General features: G+C 47.2%; 1 protein-coding gene across 2 annotated transcripts in view; it reads right to left on the bottom strand.

Annotated features, from left to right (window-relative positions):
- The window catches only part of MYCL (MYCL proto-oncogene, bHLH transcription factor), a 102999-nt gene that overhangs the window by 4729 nt on the left and 80229 nt on the right, over window positions 1-18041 (bottom strand). The window contains exons 2-4 of one of the 2 annotated variants that reach the window (XM_058717913.1): window positions 12416-12563; window positions 2394-2571; window positions 897-1401 (exon numbers count right to left, since the gene is read on the bottom strand). In XM_058717913.1, coding sequence (XP_058573896.1) covers window positions 897-1392 — 496 coding nt within the window. In that variant the 5' untranslated portion in view covers window positions 1393-1401; window positions 2394-2571; window positions 12416-12563. Of the gene's footprint in view, window positions 1-896; window positions 1402-1738; window positions 1980-2393; window positions 2572-12415; window positions 12564-18041 lie in introns of those variants that run through there. The other variant, XM_058717912.1, reaches the window with a different exon arrangement.

The raw sequence follows: 18041 nt of genomic DNA, 5'->3' as shown, positions 1-18041 counted from the left end.
GGAGCTCCATATCTGTGACCCCAGCACCTAGTCAGAGCTTGGCACCACTCAGCGGCGGCCAGGGAACGTTTGTTGAATGCAAGGAGGTAGCTACAGAGAGCCCACAGGTGAAATTAGGAGGGAGCTAGAGGAACACCTTTCCAACTCAGGCCAAAGCAACAAAGCAAAGTGTAGCTCCTCTAGGATAAGCTACCATGAAGACCCTCGAAACATTAAGGAAGCAGTGCCTGGATGCAATGGAGGATTGGGCAAAAGATGGGGCTCACTTCTAGTGACTTCCTATTTCCAAGCCTCGGTTTTCCCAACTGTTAATGGGGAGCATTCATTGCTCTGCTACCTATCTGTGGGTGATTGTGTGGTGTACAAATGGTAAGGGGTGGGAGGTGCAATGGGAGGGCATTATTGCCCTTTTAAAGTAAAGCAGACAGGAGACTAGATTTTTTAAAGGGTGAAGGCTTTGGCTTTGCACAAAAGGCTCCTCAGCTTCCTCTCCCTAAGGGAGTGTGAGTTTCCCAGGGAAAGTGGCAGCAACAAAAAACTTCAAGCCTGGAGTAACCCTTAAGAGACCCTTCTAGCCTCCGGAGGAAAGAAATCCCCTACAGTCCAATCCTAGTATTGTCCTCCCTAAGCGCTAAGCCTCACCCTGTCTCCCTTGTCCCCTGGGGCTCCAATCATCATCGAAAGGACGCTGGCTCCCACGCCACTTCTTCAAACTGTTTACTAACACACCCACGTGCCAGACAGACACTGCTGAGGGCTACACCGGCGGCTTCAGCCACAGAAAGGGGGAGGTGGCCACGGGGCTTGCGAAGACCCAATGCCTGACCTCAGACAGCGACAGAGTATTGGCCACCCTTGGGGTGCCCCCCTCTTAGATGGCCCGGGGCGGTCCTTACCCGAGTCGCTTGGGCTCTCGGACCCCGAGCAGGCCTGGGTCTTGGGCTCGCCCAGCGGACAGGGGGCAGCGGGAGCCGGGTTGCCGGCCTCGAGGCTGGGAGCGCAGTCTGGGGCGGCGGGCGCCTTGGGCGGGTTCCCCCGGGGTGCGCCGGCGGCGAGCCGGTCGCTCACCGCTCTCTCTAGCCGTTCCCGGGCGGAGAAGCCGCTCCACATGCAGTCACGGCGGATGATGGAGGCGTAGTTCCTGCCCCAAGCTTTCGAATGGCCCCGGGATTCCGCCTCGTCCCCGGCGCCCCCTCCGGGCCACGGCTCCGGGGGACCGATTCCAGGGGCTGAGTCCCCGGCGCCGGGACCCGAGCCCCAAGGCGGCGACGTGGGGGGCGACGGCACCAGCTCGAATTTCTTCCAGATGTCCTCACTGGGCGCCGTGGAGCGGTAGAAATCTTCCCCGCAGTCATAGTCGTAGAAATAGTGCTGGTACGAGTCGAAGTCCATGTCCGCTCCCTGCGGGAGGGAAGGGGACCGGCTGACTGGGGTGCGGGCCGAGGGAGGCGTCCCCGGGTCCGCCAGCACAGCCGGTTGCCAGGCTCTCGTCCCTCCCCAACCTCCCGGCTGGCAGCCCGCGCCCTTCCCTCGCGTCCCGGGAAGCCCAGCCCCGGGTCGGCGTGCCCAAGGAAGAGGCTCACAGCGCGCGGACTGGGCTGCGGGGAGCGAGTTCAAAGCAAACTTTGCCAGCGCCGCCCGGAGCGCAGCTCCCAGGGCCCGGCCGGGCCGGGCGGGGGCGCGCTGTGCCCAGGAGGCAGCCTGCAGCCCGCCCCCCCTCGGCCGCCTGTAGCCTCACCTCGCTCCGGCCGCCCGCCACCTGGAGCGGACCGGCTCCCCGCCGGCTCGGGGCAGCCCGGCAGCCCGCACACAGGCACATGCGCGCCACCGAGCGCGCGGCCCTCACTCAAGAACGCGCCCCCCGCGCGCGCGCCCCCGCCCTCGCTCGCGCACGGCGGCCCGGACGCTCCCGGGATCCGCGCGGGAGCGCGAGATGCAGGCGCATTGTTTCCGGCTGCCTTATATCTCGTCGCGTTCCCTGAGCTCTGGGACCGGGGGCGGACCCTACGGGACAGCCCCGCCCCCGCCCCGCCCCCGCCCCGCCGCCGACAGGTGGGGGCGGTGGAGTCTCCGCCCCACCGCTCTTGGCTGCTTTCTCCCGCTCCAGTCTATTCCCTGGACCCCCCCCCCCCCCAAAAAAAAAATGAATTGCATGCTGGGGAGTGCAGGGCAAGGAGCGAGCTGACACGGCTTGGCAGTCGACAAGTGGAGGCGTGACTCTCCAGCTAGGCCCGGGCGGTCCGCACCGCGCAAACTAAAGTCGCCCTCCTTGCCCACCCAGAGCTAGGCAGTGGAGCTACTCCCCGCCCCGCCCCTCGAGGCAGCTTCGCGGGTTTAGTTCAGGTGCGTCTGCCGCGCAGTCCGGGTGGAGGTTGGGGAGGGGACAGGCACACCTCCACCGCGCCACCTGGCGGCCCTCAGCCCTGAACTGGGGGCTGGTCCTGGGTTTCCTCTTCACCCGTTGGCAGATTTCTTTACCGCGGTGTTCCAAGCCGGTACCTCAGACAAGCGAGGTAGGAAGATTCCGGACTTTGGAGCGTGGAACTTAACCTTTCTGAGCTTCAGTTCCATCTATAAAATAAAGGGATGGAACAGTTACTTTACAGGGTTGTTGTAAGGATTTCTTTAAGAAGATAGAGTAGAGAGGGCTCCTGGGTGACTCAGTGGGTTAAGCGTCTGACTTGGGATCTCACTGTTCCTGAGTTCAAGCCCTGGGTTGGGCTCTGTGGTGACAGCTCAGAACCTGGAGCCTTCTTCAGATTCTGTGTCTCCCTCTCTCTCTGCACTGTCTCTCTTTCTCTCAAAAAATAAACATTAAAAAAAAAAAAAAAGATTGACTAGGGAAGGGAACTAGGCCAAGAAAAGAGGCAAGTTAAACAGACTTAGCCCCTAGTGAGTGCACTGGCGGTAAAGAGAATTCCGCCCCCCCTCCCCTGGTCGAGGTCAGAGCTGTCTCCCTTTCCTCACACCACACCCAAAACAGCTCTGTAAGAGCTGCAGTACTAGAGGAAAGAAAATGAGAATTTGGAGTCTGGAAACCTCATTCAAGTCCTTGCTTTGCTATTTGCTAGCTGTGGGGCCAAGTCATTTGAAGTCTCTGTTTGCTTATCTGTAAAATGGGACCATTGCTTGCAGCTGCATCTCTGGCCAAGACGATGGACATATAAGCCTTTTGTGTCATCTTCTATGCAGACTACTTTTAGTGGAAGAAGAAAAGCCAAACTGTATGGTCATTCCATTTAGGCCAAATAATTTGGGATAGCAGCCAACACATCTAGAATGTTCTATGTGGCATTCAAGGTCTGGTCACTGTCTATAGTCAGCAACCAGATCGCCTGCTGTCTCTTTCCCTCCCACTCCTATGGTCTAAGAACCCCAAACTATTGGCATCGAAGCAGAGGGAAGTGAGAAGTGCAAGCAGTTCACTGTGTTTGGAGCGTACACAAAGTGTGAGTTGACATATGGGTTGGGAGAAAAGGCAGGGAAGATGACACCCTCAGTTTTGACTATATTGGATCTAAAATGCATGTGGGACACTGTTGACGGCAGCAACTAGTTTGTACTAGCTTTGGTTTTGTTTTTGTTTTTTTAATTTTTTAAAATTTATTTTTGAGACAGAGAGAAACAGAGCATGAGCTGGGGAGGGGCAGCGAGAGAGGGAGACACAGAATCCAGAGCAGGCTCCAGGCTCTGAGCTGTCAGCACAGAGCCTGACGCGGGGCTTGAACTCACAGAGTGTGAGATCATGACCTGAGCTGCAGTCGGATGCTTAACCAACTGAGCCACCCAGGCACCCCAGTTTGTACTAGCTTTGTAACCTTAGTACCTAGAATAACTTCTGGCAGATGTTTGTGGACTTACTGAGTGACTCAGCCAACCATATTTTATTGAGACAGCCTGTGTGCCCTGCTTTGTGCTGAATGAAGGCACAGATCTGAAAGGCTCCAGTTTTGGTTGTAGTCCTAAGGCAGAAGGTTTGGAACCGTCTTTTGGTAACTTGCTCTCTGGTCCACAGATGTCTGAGATGGTTGCTATACCAGTCAGGATTCTTGGTTATAAATGACAGAAACCAACCCTAGATAAATTTCCGCATAAAATAACTTTATTGGAAGGATTTGGGATACAGAATCCACAGAAGGCTTGGAAAATGAGCCTTCTTTATCTAGATGGTTCATTGCAGTAGGTGATACCCACGAGATGACCCCACCTCAAGAACCAGGATAAAGGGGTGCCTGAGTGGCTTAGCGGGTTAAGCATCTGACTCTTGGTTTCGGCTCAGGTCCCAATCTCACAGTTCTGTACTGACAGTGTGGAACCTGCTTCGGATTCTATCTCTCTCTCTCTCTCTCTCTCTCTCTCTCTCTCTCTGCCCCTTCCCAACTCATTCTCTCAAAATAAATAAATAAACTTTAAAAAGGTAAAAGTATAATTTATATATTTAAAAAAACAGAACTAGGATAAAGGAAATGAAGTTGTCCCTGTGAGTTGGGCTGCTCCTTCACTTTGCCCACTTTGTTTAATATATGTCTTCCCTACCAGGCTGTAAACTTAATCAGGCAGGGACAACTGTCACTCTTGTTGGCCACTGTAACTCTAGAGCTTAGAACAGAGCCTGGCACATCATGGGTGCTTTGTAAATGTGTTGCCTGTTTGAGTGGATATAAGTCTCTGATGCTACAGAGATGTGCCAACATATCTGATGGAGACAGAATAACTGTCAGGCCTAGTCTAGACTGAATAAAGGTATTAAAGTAGCTGAAGAATGAAGGTTCCAGTTAGGAGTCTGCATTGCCAATGAAGCACAGAGCAGTAAGAGTTGTCAAAGCAACCATCAGAGTGTCTATCCTAGCGCTGTCCGGACACAAAGATGCTGGTCCAAGAACAAGGGAGAAAGAGGCCTCATGGTTTGAAATCACCCAATTCACCCCCCACCTCACTGGTTCTTTGGATTACCAAGCAACCTGCTGAAAACCACTCTATTTCTTATGTAGATCCACCCTTAGGGAGATAATGCACTCATCGGCAAACAAGAAAAACGTCTGCTTCAAAGCCCCACTTCCCCTTATAAATTAATGAACTGGCATCTAATAGGAAATATCAGTCTCATGAGCCTGGTTAATGTGTATCTGTTCCACAGAGATGCTGCTGCTTTTAAGGCTAACAGCTTTGGTTTTCGAGGTGATATCAGCACGCAGGGTGGTGATAAATTCTCCAGCATAACAAATGCTACCCTAGGGACACTCAACTTTTCACTTCCTTTCTTTTTCTTTCTTTTTTTTTTTTTTCCTAATGTTTATTTATTTTGAGAGAGAGAGTGAGAGAGGCAGAGAATCCCAAGCAGGCTCTGCGCTGTCAGCACAGAGCCCAATGTGGGGCCCGATCCCAAAAACCCTGAGGTCATGACCTGAGCTGAAACCTAGAGTCAGACACTTAACTGATTGAGCCACCCAGGCACCCCTTCCTTTATTTTTCTTAAAACATTTTAAATCAAAATAATACATACACATGGTTTTTAAAAATCAACAAAGTATATGACAAGATTAAAAAAAAAAAAGCAGTCTTCTGCCCTGCCCTCACCACCCCTGATTCTCACTCCCCACAAGCAACTACTTTTTTAGATTTTTTTTTTTTGGTCCCTAATATTTACTTCCATATTTTGACCAATATAATCTATTTTTCTTGATTTTTTAAAAAGTTCACTTACTTATTTTGAGAGAGAGAGAGAGAGAGTGAGTGAGCAGGGGAGGAGCAGAGAGAGGATCCCAAGCAGGCTCCGCACTGTCAACACAGAGCCCAACGCGGGGCTCAATCCCCAAAATGTGAAATCATGACCTGAGCCAAAACCAAGAGCCAGACACTTAACCGACTGAGCCATCCAGGCACCCCTATTTATCCTGATTTAAAATAGATTCTACAATAGAAGATGATGTAGCTCTTATATTTCCCTTCCCACATACTTGGTCTTCCCTTATTCTCCCAGTAAAATTATAGTTAGATGTTTTTTTTTTTTTTTAATTTTTTTTTTTTCAACGTTTTTTATTTATTTTTGGGACAGAGAGAGACAAAGCATGAACGGGGGAGGGGCAGAGAGAGAGGGAGACACAGAATCCGAAACAGGCTCCAGGCTCCGAGCTGTCAGCACAGAGCCCGACGCGGGGCTCGAACTCATGGACCGCGAGATCGTGACCTGGCTGAAGTCGGCCGCTTAACCGACTGCGCCACCCAGGCGCCCCTAGTTAGATGTTTTTTAATGTTTATTTATTTTTGAGAGAGAGAGACAGAGTGTGAGCAGGTGAGGGGCAGAGAGAGAGGGAGACACAGAATCTGAAGGAGGCTTCAGGCTCGGAGCTGTCAGCACAGAGCCTAACGTGAGGCTTGAACTCACAGACCATGAGGTCATGACCTGAGCCAAAATTGGAGGCTTAACTGACTGAGCCATCCAGGTGCCCCTAGATTTTAAAATATTAGTTACAATATTTTGACTATGTGACTATGGAACACTCTGACTATATTTCTTTTCTTGTATACTTTTTTCAGAGTTAAATTCTTTCATTTTTTATCTTTTGTTTAGATTTATATTTGTTTATTCATTATATATATCATATATATATTATATATTATACATATATAATTTAACCCTACACATTCCCACCTGGAGGTACAAAGACCACTTCATATGGTCAAACACATCAGGTAGTCAATCTATCAGTTCCATGTTTTTCTTGGAAACATACCTCCTGGAACCTTTTATCTTCCTATTCTAATCTGAATTTGTTGGTGTCTAGGCCTACTTCACAACTGTCATCAAGCAAGTTCCCTTCACCATCATCCTGGACATTCCCTTCGCTTCTCTCCTGTGTTGGCTCCCCTGTTTTCTGGAACTCATTGCTTTTTCTTTCTTAATTTACTTCCTCACATTGTTGGAGCCATCCTTCTGCAGCTGTCTGGGAAAGTGTCCTTGGGAAGTAAAATTTTGAGACCTTGCCTTTCCCAAATTGTGTTTATTATACCTTCATCTTTGGTTGATAGTATGGTTGGGTATAGAATACCAAATTAGAAATAATTTTCCTTCAAAAATTTAAAGGTATTGCTTTCCTGTTTCTTAGAAACCAATGTTGCTATTGAGGTGGATATCATTTGAAGTTTATTTATTTATTTGTTTTTAAGTAATTTCTATACCTAATGTAGGACTTGAACTCATGACCCCAAGATCAAGAGTCTCATGCTTTTCTGACTGAGCCAGCTAGGTGCCCTGAGGCTGATGTTTGAACTACAAAGCTTTGTAGATGACCTGTTTCTTTGGAAGCTTTTAGGGTGTGCTCTTTGTCTCTAACATTCTGAATTTTTTCATTGATATGCCTTGGTATGGGTCTATTGTATAATAAAGAGTTTGATTGGCCCTTGTCCCTGTCCCTGGAGGGGAAATAAATCCTTGGAAATTCCCAAGCAATAGGACTTTCTTTGTTATTCATAATGGGCCCTGATAGTTTATGCTAATGGATTACTCATGGTGGCCCTCTAGATAGTTGATATCAGCTCAGGTCATGACCCCGGGATCGTGGGATTAAAGCCCAAGTCAGGCTCTACACTGAGCATGGAGCCTGCTTAAGATTCTCTCTCTCCCACTGCGCCTCTCCTCTACCCATGATCTCAGTCTCTCTAAAATAAAAATAAAAATAAATAAATAAATTTTAGGGGCTCCTAGGTGGCTCAGCTGATTAAGTGTCCAACTCTCAGTTTTGGCTTAGGTCATGATCTTATGGTTCCTTAGATCAAACCTTGCATCAGGCTCTGTGCTCTCTGGAGCCTGCTTGGGATTCTCTCTCTCTCCCTCTCTCTCTCTCTCTGCTCCTCCTCGGTTCATGTTCTCTCTCTCTCTCTCTCTCTCTCTCTCTCTCTCTCTAAGTAATTAAATAAACTTAAAAATTTTTTTTTTAATTTTTAATTAGAAAAAAAGAGGGGCACCTGGGTGGCTCAGTTGGTTGAGCAACTGACTTCGGCTTCAGTCATGATCTCATGGTTTGTGAGTTTGAGCCCCACATAGCGTTCTTTACTGACAGCTCAGGGCCTGGAGCCTGTTTCAGAATCTGTGACTCCCTCTCTCTCTGCTCCTCCCCCGCTCACACTCTGTCTGTCTCTCAAAAAATAAATAAGTGTTAAAAAGAAAGAAAGAAAGAGAGAGAGAGAGAGAGAGAGAGAGAAAGAAAGAAAGAAAGAAAGAAAGAAAGAAAGAAAGAAAGAAAGAAAGAAAGAAAGAAAGGAACTAGACACTGAAGTTCAGGTGAGCTTTCCTGGTGAGCAATGCTATGTGTATGTTATTACACATACGTGTATTGACAGGGTGATGCATTCTGACTCCACAGGAAGAAGACATTGGAAGTTTCATGTTTGGGACCCTCTAAGACCTTGCCTATGTGTCTCTTCTTTTTGCTGATCCTGATTTGTATCCTTTTTGCCATAATAAAGCTGTAACCATTAGTATAGCATTTTCTTGAGATCTGTGAGTTGTTCTAGTGAATTATCAAACCTGAAGGGGTGGTGAGAACTCCTGAATTTGTAGCAGTTGGTCACTAGCGTTGGTGGCCTGGGAAGCCCTGAGATTGCAGCTGGTGTCTGAAGTTAAGATAGTCTTATGGAGGACTGTGCCCTTAACCTGTGCAGTTTGAAGTAACTCTAAACAGTTAGTGTCAGAAATGCATCTTTTTGCATTCTTTGCCCTAAGTTTTAAAATCTGGAAAACCATTCACTCTGTAATTATATTTAAAAAAAAAAAAAAAAATATATATATATATATATATATATATATATATATATATATATATATTACATTTATTTATTTTTGGTAGACAGAGAGACAGAGCACAAGTGGGGGAGGGGCAGAGAGAGAAGGAGACACAGAATCTGAAGCAGGCTCCAGGCTCCGAGCTGTCAGCACAGAGCCCGACGCAGGGCTCGAACCCACAAACTGGGAGATCATGACCTGAGCTGAAGTCAGACACCCAACTGACTGAGCTACCCAGGCGCCCCTATAATTATATTTTTGAAAAATTTCCCCCCTCTGTTTTTTTTCTTCTCTCTTTCTAAAACTCCTGTTAGCCTTATCTCTTCTCTCATTTCTGTCTCTGTGTGTTTCATTTGACTTTTTGGAAGATTTCCTCAACTTCTTTTTATTTTTACTTTTTTAATTAAAAAAAATTTTTTTTAATGTGTATTTTTGAGAGAGCAAGAGGCAGAGTGCAAGAGGGGGAGGGGAAGAGAGAGAGGGAGACACAGAATCCGAAGCAGGCTCCAGGCTCTGAGCTGTCAGCACAGAGCCTGATGTGGGGCTTGAACCCACAAACCATGAGATCTGAGCTGAAGTCGGACACTTAACCGACTGAGCCACCCAGGTGCCCCCCAAGTGCTTTTTTTTTTTTTTAATTGTTTTTTTAATGTTTATTTTTGAGAAAGAGAGACAGAGTATGAGTGGGGGAGGAGCAGAGAGAGAGGAAGACACAGAATCCAAAGCAGGCTCCAGGTTCTGAGCTGTCAGCACAGACCCTGATGCTGGGCTCGAACTCCCAAAGCGCGAGATCATAACCTGAGCCAAAGTCGGTTGCTTAACCAACTGAGCCACCCAAGTGCCCCAGATTTCCTCACCTTCTAATTCTTCTATTGATTACAAAAATGTTTTTGACTATTGCATACTTTTTAATTTCTAAGAGCACTTTTTTTTTCTGTTGTTTCATAAATGTTCATTTTTCTGTACTTTCCTGTTCTTTTTCCACGGACACAATTGTTTTCCTCTTTTTTCCTCTGAGGTTATTAATAATAGTTTTTGTACTAATTATAAATTTGGGGAGTTGCTCCCTGTTTTCCCTGTTTCCTCTGAAACCCCCTCCATCCCTCAGTTTGCTTTGCTTTGTGGGTTTCGTTGTTGTTGTTGTTGTTTCGATGAAAGCAAGTATCTGGTGATCCTTGCTGTCAGTTGTTGTTGTTGTTGTTGTTTTTTAATATTAAAGAGTGAGGTTTAAAAGTAGATTGGGGGCTCCTGGCTGGCTCAGTCTGTAAAACATGCAACTCTTGATCTCAGGGTCGTGAGTTTGAGCCCCGCATTGGGTATAGAGATTACTTAAAAATAAAATCTTAAGAATAAATAAATAAATACAAGAGTTGAAATCTCTGTAAGTATGTGTGTGTGTTGACTACTAAGCTTCGCTGAAGCGTTATTAGACAGGTATGTGGCTGTTTTGCTGGGGACTCCTCCACTGTCAGTACCCGTGGGTCTTTTAATTTTCATACAGAGAAGTTTTCCAATCTTCTTCCAGGGACAAAGTTAGAAGCCTGGTTGCCAGCGTTCTGGGAACGAACAGGGAAAAGGGGATGAGAGGGTCTTACAGTTTAACAAATCCCCCCTGATTACAGTACAGTCTGGCACCCCTCGTCTCAGCTGTGCCGGTGCTCCCAAATCTAGAGCCTCACAGTTCAACCTCCTGCCAAGTTGGAAAAGGGCAATCACCCGGCTGTAGAGGTTTAGGGAGGAGACTGAGGAGTCTAACTCCTTCTACTTTCATCCAAACCTCCTCTTTTCAGCCCCATCCTACAACCTGCTTTCAGAGGTATCCCGTGTCTCCAGTTCCTGACCTGTTCTTGGGTTCTGATGTGCCAATAGGCCATCACCACCATCTATTTCCAGAGCATTTTCATCACCCCCCAGAAGAAAGCCCATATGCGTTAAGTAGTCACTCCAAATATGGATTTGCCTATTCTGAATATTTCAGATAAATGGGATTATACAAGAGGGGGCTTTTTGCGTCTGGCTTCTTTCCCCACGTATAGTGTTTTCAAGGTTCACCCGTGTTGTAACATGTATCAATACTTCATTCCTTTTTATTTATTTATTTATTTATTTATTTATTTATTTATTTATTTTTAATGTTGATTTTTATTTTTGAGAGAGAGAGAGACAGAGCGTGAGCGGGGGAGGGGCAGAGAGAAAGGGAGACACAGAATCGGAAGCAGGCTCCAGGCTCTGAGCTGTCAGCACAGAGAGCCCAATGTAGGGCTTGAACTCACAGACCGTGAGATCATGACCTGAGCCAAAGTTGGACATTTAACCAACTGAGCCACCCGGGTGCCCCTTTACTTCATTCCTTTCTATAGCTGAGTAAGACTTCATTGTATGGCTAGGCCACATTTTGTGTATCCATTTGTTAGTTGATGGACATTTTGGTTGTTTCCCCTTTTTGGCTATTACGGTCAATGTTGCTATCAACATTCGTGTATAAGTTTTTGTTTGAATATATGTCTTCCGTTCTCCTGGGTATATTCTGAGTAGTGGAATTGCTGGGTCATCTGGCAACTTTGCATTTAACTTTTTGAGGAACTGCCAAACTGTTTTCCACAGTGGCTGCCCCATTTTACATTCCCACCCATAATGTATAAGGGTGACAATTTTTCCACATCCATACCGACACTTGTTATTTTCAGTTATTATTATTATTACTGCATGTGAAGTGGGTGTGAAATGGTATTTCATTGTGGTTTTGATTTGCATTTCCTCTAACAACTAATAATATTGAGCATCTTTTTGTGTGTTTATTGGCCATTAATATATCTTCTTTCCAGAATGTCTATTCAAATCTTGTACCCATTTTTTAATCAGATTGTTTGTCTTTTTGTCATTGTGTTGTAAGAGGTCTTTGTATAGTCTCAGATTCTAGACCCTTATCAGACACATGATTTGCAAATATTTTCTCCCATTCTGTGAATTGTCTTTTCAATAGTGTCCTTTAATACATAAAAGTTTTTAATTTGATGAAATTAATCTATTTTCTCTTTGGTTGCTGTGCTTTTTTGGTCTCATATCTGAGAACCCATTGCTAAATCCAAGGTCATACAGATTTACTCCTATGCTTTCTTCCAAGAGTTTTATAGTTTTAGCTCTTACATTTAGGTCTTTGATCCATTTAATTTTTAAAAAATATTTTTAAAGTTTATTTACTTATTTTGAAAGAGAGAGAGTGAGTGGAGGAGGGGCAGAGAGATCATGACCTGAGCTGAAGTTGGTTGCTTAACTGACTGAGCCACCCAGGTGCCCCTAATTTGTTGTTGTTGTTGTTGTTGTTGTTGTTGTTGTTGTTAAGTAGCCTCCATGCCCAATGTGGGGCTTGAACTCACAACCCTGACTAAGATCAAGAGTCACATGTTCTACTGACTAAGCCAACCAGGTGCCTGTGAGTTAATTTTTGTATATGGTGTGAGGCAGGGGTCCAGGTTCTCCCGTTTCTTTCTTTCTTTCTTTTGTATGTGCAACCATCACTACTAATGCTAGAACATTTTCATCATCCCCAAAGGAAACCCTGTGACCACTAAACAGTCATTCATTCCTTTCCTTTGTGAGTTTATACCTTCCCCCCGCCCCCAATCCACTTACTGCCATTTTAGTGAAGTTGCAAGAGTAAGTAGAGATAAACACATGCGATCCATCCTCATTTAGCCAGAAATCTCTTCTTCCTTTCAAAGTGCGACAACTCTCACTTTCATTAGGCAGATTCCGGGGCCAGGCGCTCTGAGAGGGCTTTCTGGAGAAAGGAAATTTGATCTGAGCCTTAAAGATGTCTACAATTCCAGTGGAAGTTAAGGAGATAAAGGAGAGAAAGAATGAGAAGGGAGAGTTGGGGAGAAGGAAGGGGAAGGAAGGGAGAGGAAGGACTCTGGTGCTAGCACTAGAAGAATTTAATTAGATAAAAATCTGGTGTCTTATCCCTTGCCTGTAGATCTATTACCTCTGCTTGAGTTTCACTGAAAAGCAGCCCTTTTCTTAGAACCCTAAGGAATGTGACCTGGCCTTGAGCACAGTGAGAAAAAGGTTCTGGGAATTTTGGACCTCCCTCTGCAACTAACCTGGGAAGGTGCCAGGCCTGAAGAGACAAGGGCAGCTTTCAAGAACAAAGAGATGTATGCTGGATATAAAATTTATCTATTTGCAAGTTGTGCCACACCAAGTCAGCTGGTGCTGACTCAGTTTTCTCATCTGTAAAATGTTCTATCTAGCAGCGTTATTGGAGAATTAAGATACAAGGCATCCCTCACTTTCTGAAAGTACGTGAGTATCTGTTTTTGCTAACTGAAAGAAATAAAAAGAGGATTTCATTTTTTTTCCAAAAAAAAAAAGCCTCTACTAATAATAAGTCTTTCATAAAAGTGAAATGGCCAGTTGGACTTATGAAAGATTGCATAGGAACCCTCTACTTTCAGATGGCGGGGGGCGGGGGGCAGGGGAACACCTGTATTTGCAGTGTTTAGCAGAGTGCGAGGCCCAGAGGAGAATTTTTTTATTTTTAATTAATTTTCTTAACGTTTATTCCTTTTTGAGAGACAGAGAGAAACAGAGCCTGAGTGAGGCAGGGGCAGAGAGAGAGGGAGACACAGAATCTGAAGCAGGCTCCAGGCTCTGAGCTGTCAGCACAGAGCCTGCCTGATGCAGGGCTCGAACTCACCAACCATGAGATTATGACCTGAGCTGAAGTCGGATGTTTAACCCAATGAGCCACCCAGGCGCCCCTCAGAGGAGAATTTTTTAAGTGTCAGTTTTCTTCTGTTTCCTTCTTTGGCAATTTAAGGTAAACAATATGGATGGAATCTCAACCAAGGTCTCGAGTGCCTATCTAAGGAGCTTGGACTGAAGCTGTAAGCAATGAGGAATTATAGGAGATTTGTGAGTGGAAGAGTGACAAATATATCTATGCTTTGGATATATCCCTTCCAGAAGAAGAGAGTCCAAGCATAATGCAAGAGAGGGAGTCCTGAGCCCCAGCTCTACATCTAAGTGACTCCATTTTCTAATGTGCCCAACACATATGAAAGGTCTCCAACAGTGTTTCCCTAGTGGGCTGTGAGTTGTGTGAAAGCTTAATCCCTAAGGCAAACAGGAAAGCAGCTTGTCTTCTTAGAGACAGACCTGACCGTGGATGTTCCCCAAACATGAAGGGCTGGTGTAGCCAGCCTGAGCTGCCACCTGGGGGATGAGATGGGACTTTTGAGAAGCTCTAGAGAGTGTGACAATGGCCGAAGCCCAGAGGGCCCCCCTGGCGCTGCCCTCCAGAGAGAAGGAATGCCAAGTGCCTGAGGACAATTTTGAAACCATACGGACCCTCATTAAGAACATTTTCTCATGAAGGATGACCAACCTCATCCACGCCCTCTGGGTTGAGCCATGGACACAGGTGGAGTGAGAGAATCACCTGGAATGACTCTTCTGTCCACTAGAGGGAATCCCAGGCTAGAGATGGGGAGTCCTGTGTGTAGGAGCCCTGAGGCTGGAAGAAGGCACGGAGGGAGCTGCCAGCCAGGGGACCCGAGTGACCCTGGCTCAATGTTGACGGGAGTTAGCGTGTGTCAGCTGGGTGAGAGCCGAGTTTTACATTTCCAGGAATCGTGCGAGCTGGTTGTTAAGCCCGGTCATTAAAAATTAAATTCTGTGAATTGACACTTAAGTTAAATGTTAAAAACAAAGGTAGTCAAGACCCCAAACTCACCATTCCCTACTTATTTTACTGTTACCTCTCTATTGAATCTGTTACGTCAGCAGTACTGTATAATGGTGTGCTCTGTCCAATTTCAACTGTGGTAGCTTGAAAGTGGCCATGGTGGAATATCTGCTCCATGGAAACCCGCAAATGCTACAAATTGGGGCTCCACCCCCCATCCCCCCAATCCCGTGCCAGTTGTTAAACATTTGCCAGGACATCACTGCCTCGGCCTCTCCCACATCAGGTGTCGCGGGGAGGAGATGAGCTTTCCCAGTGGTCTTGCCAACACAGACACACTCAGATGTCCCCACGGAAGGAAGCACCCAATTTAAGCAGGCAGAGGCTGTTGAGGGGTACAGCAGTGGAGAGCACTGTTGTGTTGTTGCAGGCAGTTGGCCCAGGGGTCCTCACCCAGGCTCGGGCTTTGTGCAAGCTCTTCCTTCCACCTGAAACCTGTTTATGCTTAAGTGTTCAGGCATGCCTTTCTGTCTGCATAGCAACGAAGTGAGTTTCTAGATCATCCAACCCTAGAAAGTGTTCCCCATCAGAAGGGGGGGTTTCTTGAGGGCCAGGGAAACTCCCACCAGGGTCCCAGGCCTGCTGCAAATCCCTGCTCCGGAAGTGTTGGAGCAGCTACACAGAACACTGCAGCACCAGGCAAGACACTGGAGTCCTGCAGATCTGGGCTGGGTCACCCCATTGCCACATGACCTGAGAGCGGCACTTAACCAGTCTGGTCTCTGGTCTCCTAACTTGTGAAATAAGGAGAAGAATGATCATCTTGCCTCGCATGTCCGCGGTGTCCATTAAACGCGATTATCCATGCAAAGCTCTCAGCCGGTGATTCAGTCACCTAGAAGGTGTTCCATGATGTAGAAGCTATTGTCATACTCAAAGACAGGGTGTGGGGTGGGGAGGAGGGTGTGAATTTAAGTTGGCTCCGAGTGCCGAGTGCCGGACCACCTTGACGCTCTGTGTTTCAGGAGGGAGGGCAGGAGGCAACAAATCCGTGGTGGTACCGCTGGCCTTCTTGCCCCAAGCCCACAGCCAGGAAGTGGACTCGAACTGGAAACCGGCCCTCAGGCCAGGACTCGGCCAAACACTGGGCGACCGGCAAGGGCGCCTCCTCCGTACCCCCTTACCCCTCCCCCGCCTCCAGGGCTGGGACTTGGGGGCGGGAGGGCCGGCAGGCAGCCGGACGTCCAAGGGCCGGGGCTGGGCGCAGGAAGCGGCGGCAGGCCTGTCCTGGAGCCTCAAAGCGGCGGAAGGGAGGGAGCGGCCGGCACCTGCATTGTGCGAGCCCCGCTCCCTGCTGGGCCGCCAGGGACTCCCCGGGGCGCGTTCCTGGCATCCGCTGCTGGGGCAGGACGGCGGCAGTCAGGCAGGTAGTAATAACTGGGCAGAGAAGGCTAGAGCTGCACTTTCATTCGTTTATTGGTGCATTCATCAATTTTTGAGCTATGGCAGGAGCAGGAGCGCAAAACCAGTCCATGACCCAAGGACCCTCCCACTTCGTGGCTCTGTGGCCAGATGGCTGGGTTGGAATCCTTGCTCCTTTCCCTCACTAGCTGTGTAACTTGGGCAAATTACTTGGTCTCTCTGGGCCTCATCAGGTGGAGTGTTGGATTAAATGAATTGCATGTGAAGCATTTGGAACCAGTCTGAAACTGGTAAGCATTCATTAAGTGCAGGATTTTTTTTAAATTTATTAAATTTATTTATTTTTTAGATTTTATTTTTAAGTAATCTCCACACCCAACGTGGGACTTGAACTCATAACGGGGAGATCAAGAGTCCGACGCTCTTCCGACTGAGCCAGCCAGATGCCCCAAGTGTAGGATTTTTTTTTTTTTTTAATAATTTTTATTATTGCAAAAGACCATTTCGAGAGCAGCATGGAGGGCGCACTTAGAGGGCCCCAAAGTTGCATACTGGAGGCTGAACACTGGTTTTGAAGATTAAAAAAAAAACTTTTTTAACGTTTATTCATTTTTTGAGAGACAGAGACAGAGCATGAGCGGGGGAGGGGCAGAGAGAGAAGGAGACACGGAATCCGAAGCAGGCTCCAGGCTCTGAGCTGTCAGCACAGAGCCCTATGTGGGGCTCGAACCCACAAACTGTGAGATCATGACCTGAGCCGATGTCGGACGTTTCACCGACTGAGCCACACAAGTACCCCTCAAAGATTTTTAAAAACTAATTGCTAACATTTAAAATTGTGAGATCTTACCTAAAACTCAGATTTTGGCTTCTTTTAAAAGGGCTGAAGGTCTGGGAAGCTTGTATTTCCTAAGCTGTTATTGTATTATTGTATTTTGCTAGAAGTAGTTTTTTTTGTTTTTTTTTGTTTTTTACATATAGTGTTTATTTATTTATTTAAAAATTTTTAAATATTTATTTTTAAGAGAGACAGACAGAGTGTGAGTGGGGGAGGGGCAGAGAGAGGGAGACACAGAATCTGAAGCAGGCTCCAGACGCTGAGCTGTCAGCACTGAGCCTGACACGGGGCTGGAACTCACAGACTGTGAGATCATGACCTGAGCTGAAGTCGGATGCCTAACCAACTGAGCCACCCAGGCGCCCCCAGAGTGTATTTTTGTATGTCTCTTGCAACGTGGTGTTAACTTTTGGACCAGAAAAAAACAAAAAAAACAAAACCAAAATCAAAAACCTCTTAGGCAACTCCCCTGTTGCAAAGATCTGCGAGACAAGTTTATTTTGAAAGGCAGATACTGTATTTAAGTTGTGATTGTTGATTGTCAGATTTTAAAATGTTGCCTTCTGGAACACGTTCTTCTTCTGAAAGATGTCTCAAACATTTCAGAATGAGGCAGTTTATGCCATTCGAGTCCCCTGAATCAAGGAAAGGATCTGCAGGCCTTTGAGCTTTCCCAGCTGGGCTGGAGGTCAGAAGTGACAGGGTGGAAGATGTGGAGACATTAGCAGAAAGTGGAGCAGAGATGGAGAGAAGGAACAGACAGGCTGTAGGCATTTAGAAAACAGAACTGATAAGGTGTGGTGTGCAGAGGAGAGAGAGGAGACAAAGCCTGGGAGCACGGGTGGGAGGAAAGCCCATTCACTGACCCGAGGGTCCAGAGGAGGCGAATGAGTTCATTTAGCCACGCGGGGTCTAAAAGTCTGGGCCAGTTATGAGACCAGTGGGATAGAGGGGGTCTGGTGCTCAGGAGAAAGAGCTGGCCTTAGGATGTATTGTTGGTGACAAGGAAGTCCTGTGGGCATGTGGAGGAGAGCAGGAGGCCCAGGATGGACCCCGAGGACCTGTTAACATTAAGGGATTAAGGACATTTAAGGGATTACAAGGGGAAGGAGAGGAGTCTACAGGCTCTGCGGGATCCAGGTGCCTCCCTAGGTGGCCTTTGCCTCCGTCCTGTAGGACTGGACCCCTCCTCAAGACCTCCCTGCACAGATAGACTGAGGGATAGGTGGGGAGGAGGGTTTCTGACTGGAGCCTGCTGTAGCCCGATAAAGGGTGAGGTGGGACAAGACCCCAGGCTGGTTCAGGACATC

Source organism: Neofelis nebulosa, chromosome 2 (assembly GCF_028018385.1).
Source record: "Neofelis nebulosa isolate mNeoNeb1 chromosome 2, mNeoNeb1.pri, whole genome shotgun sequence".
NCBI lineage: Eukaryota > Metazoa > Chordata > Mammalia > Carnivora > Felidae > Neofelis > Neofelis nebulosa.
This window is presented reverse-complemented; position numbering and strand designations above follow the sequence as displayed.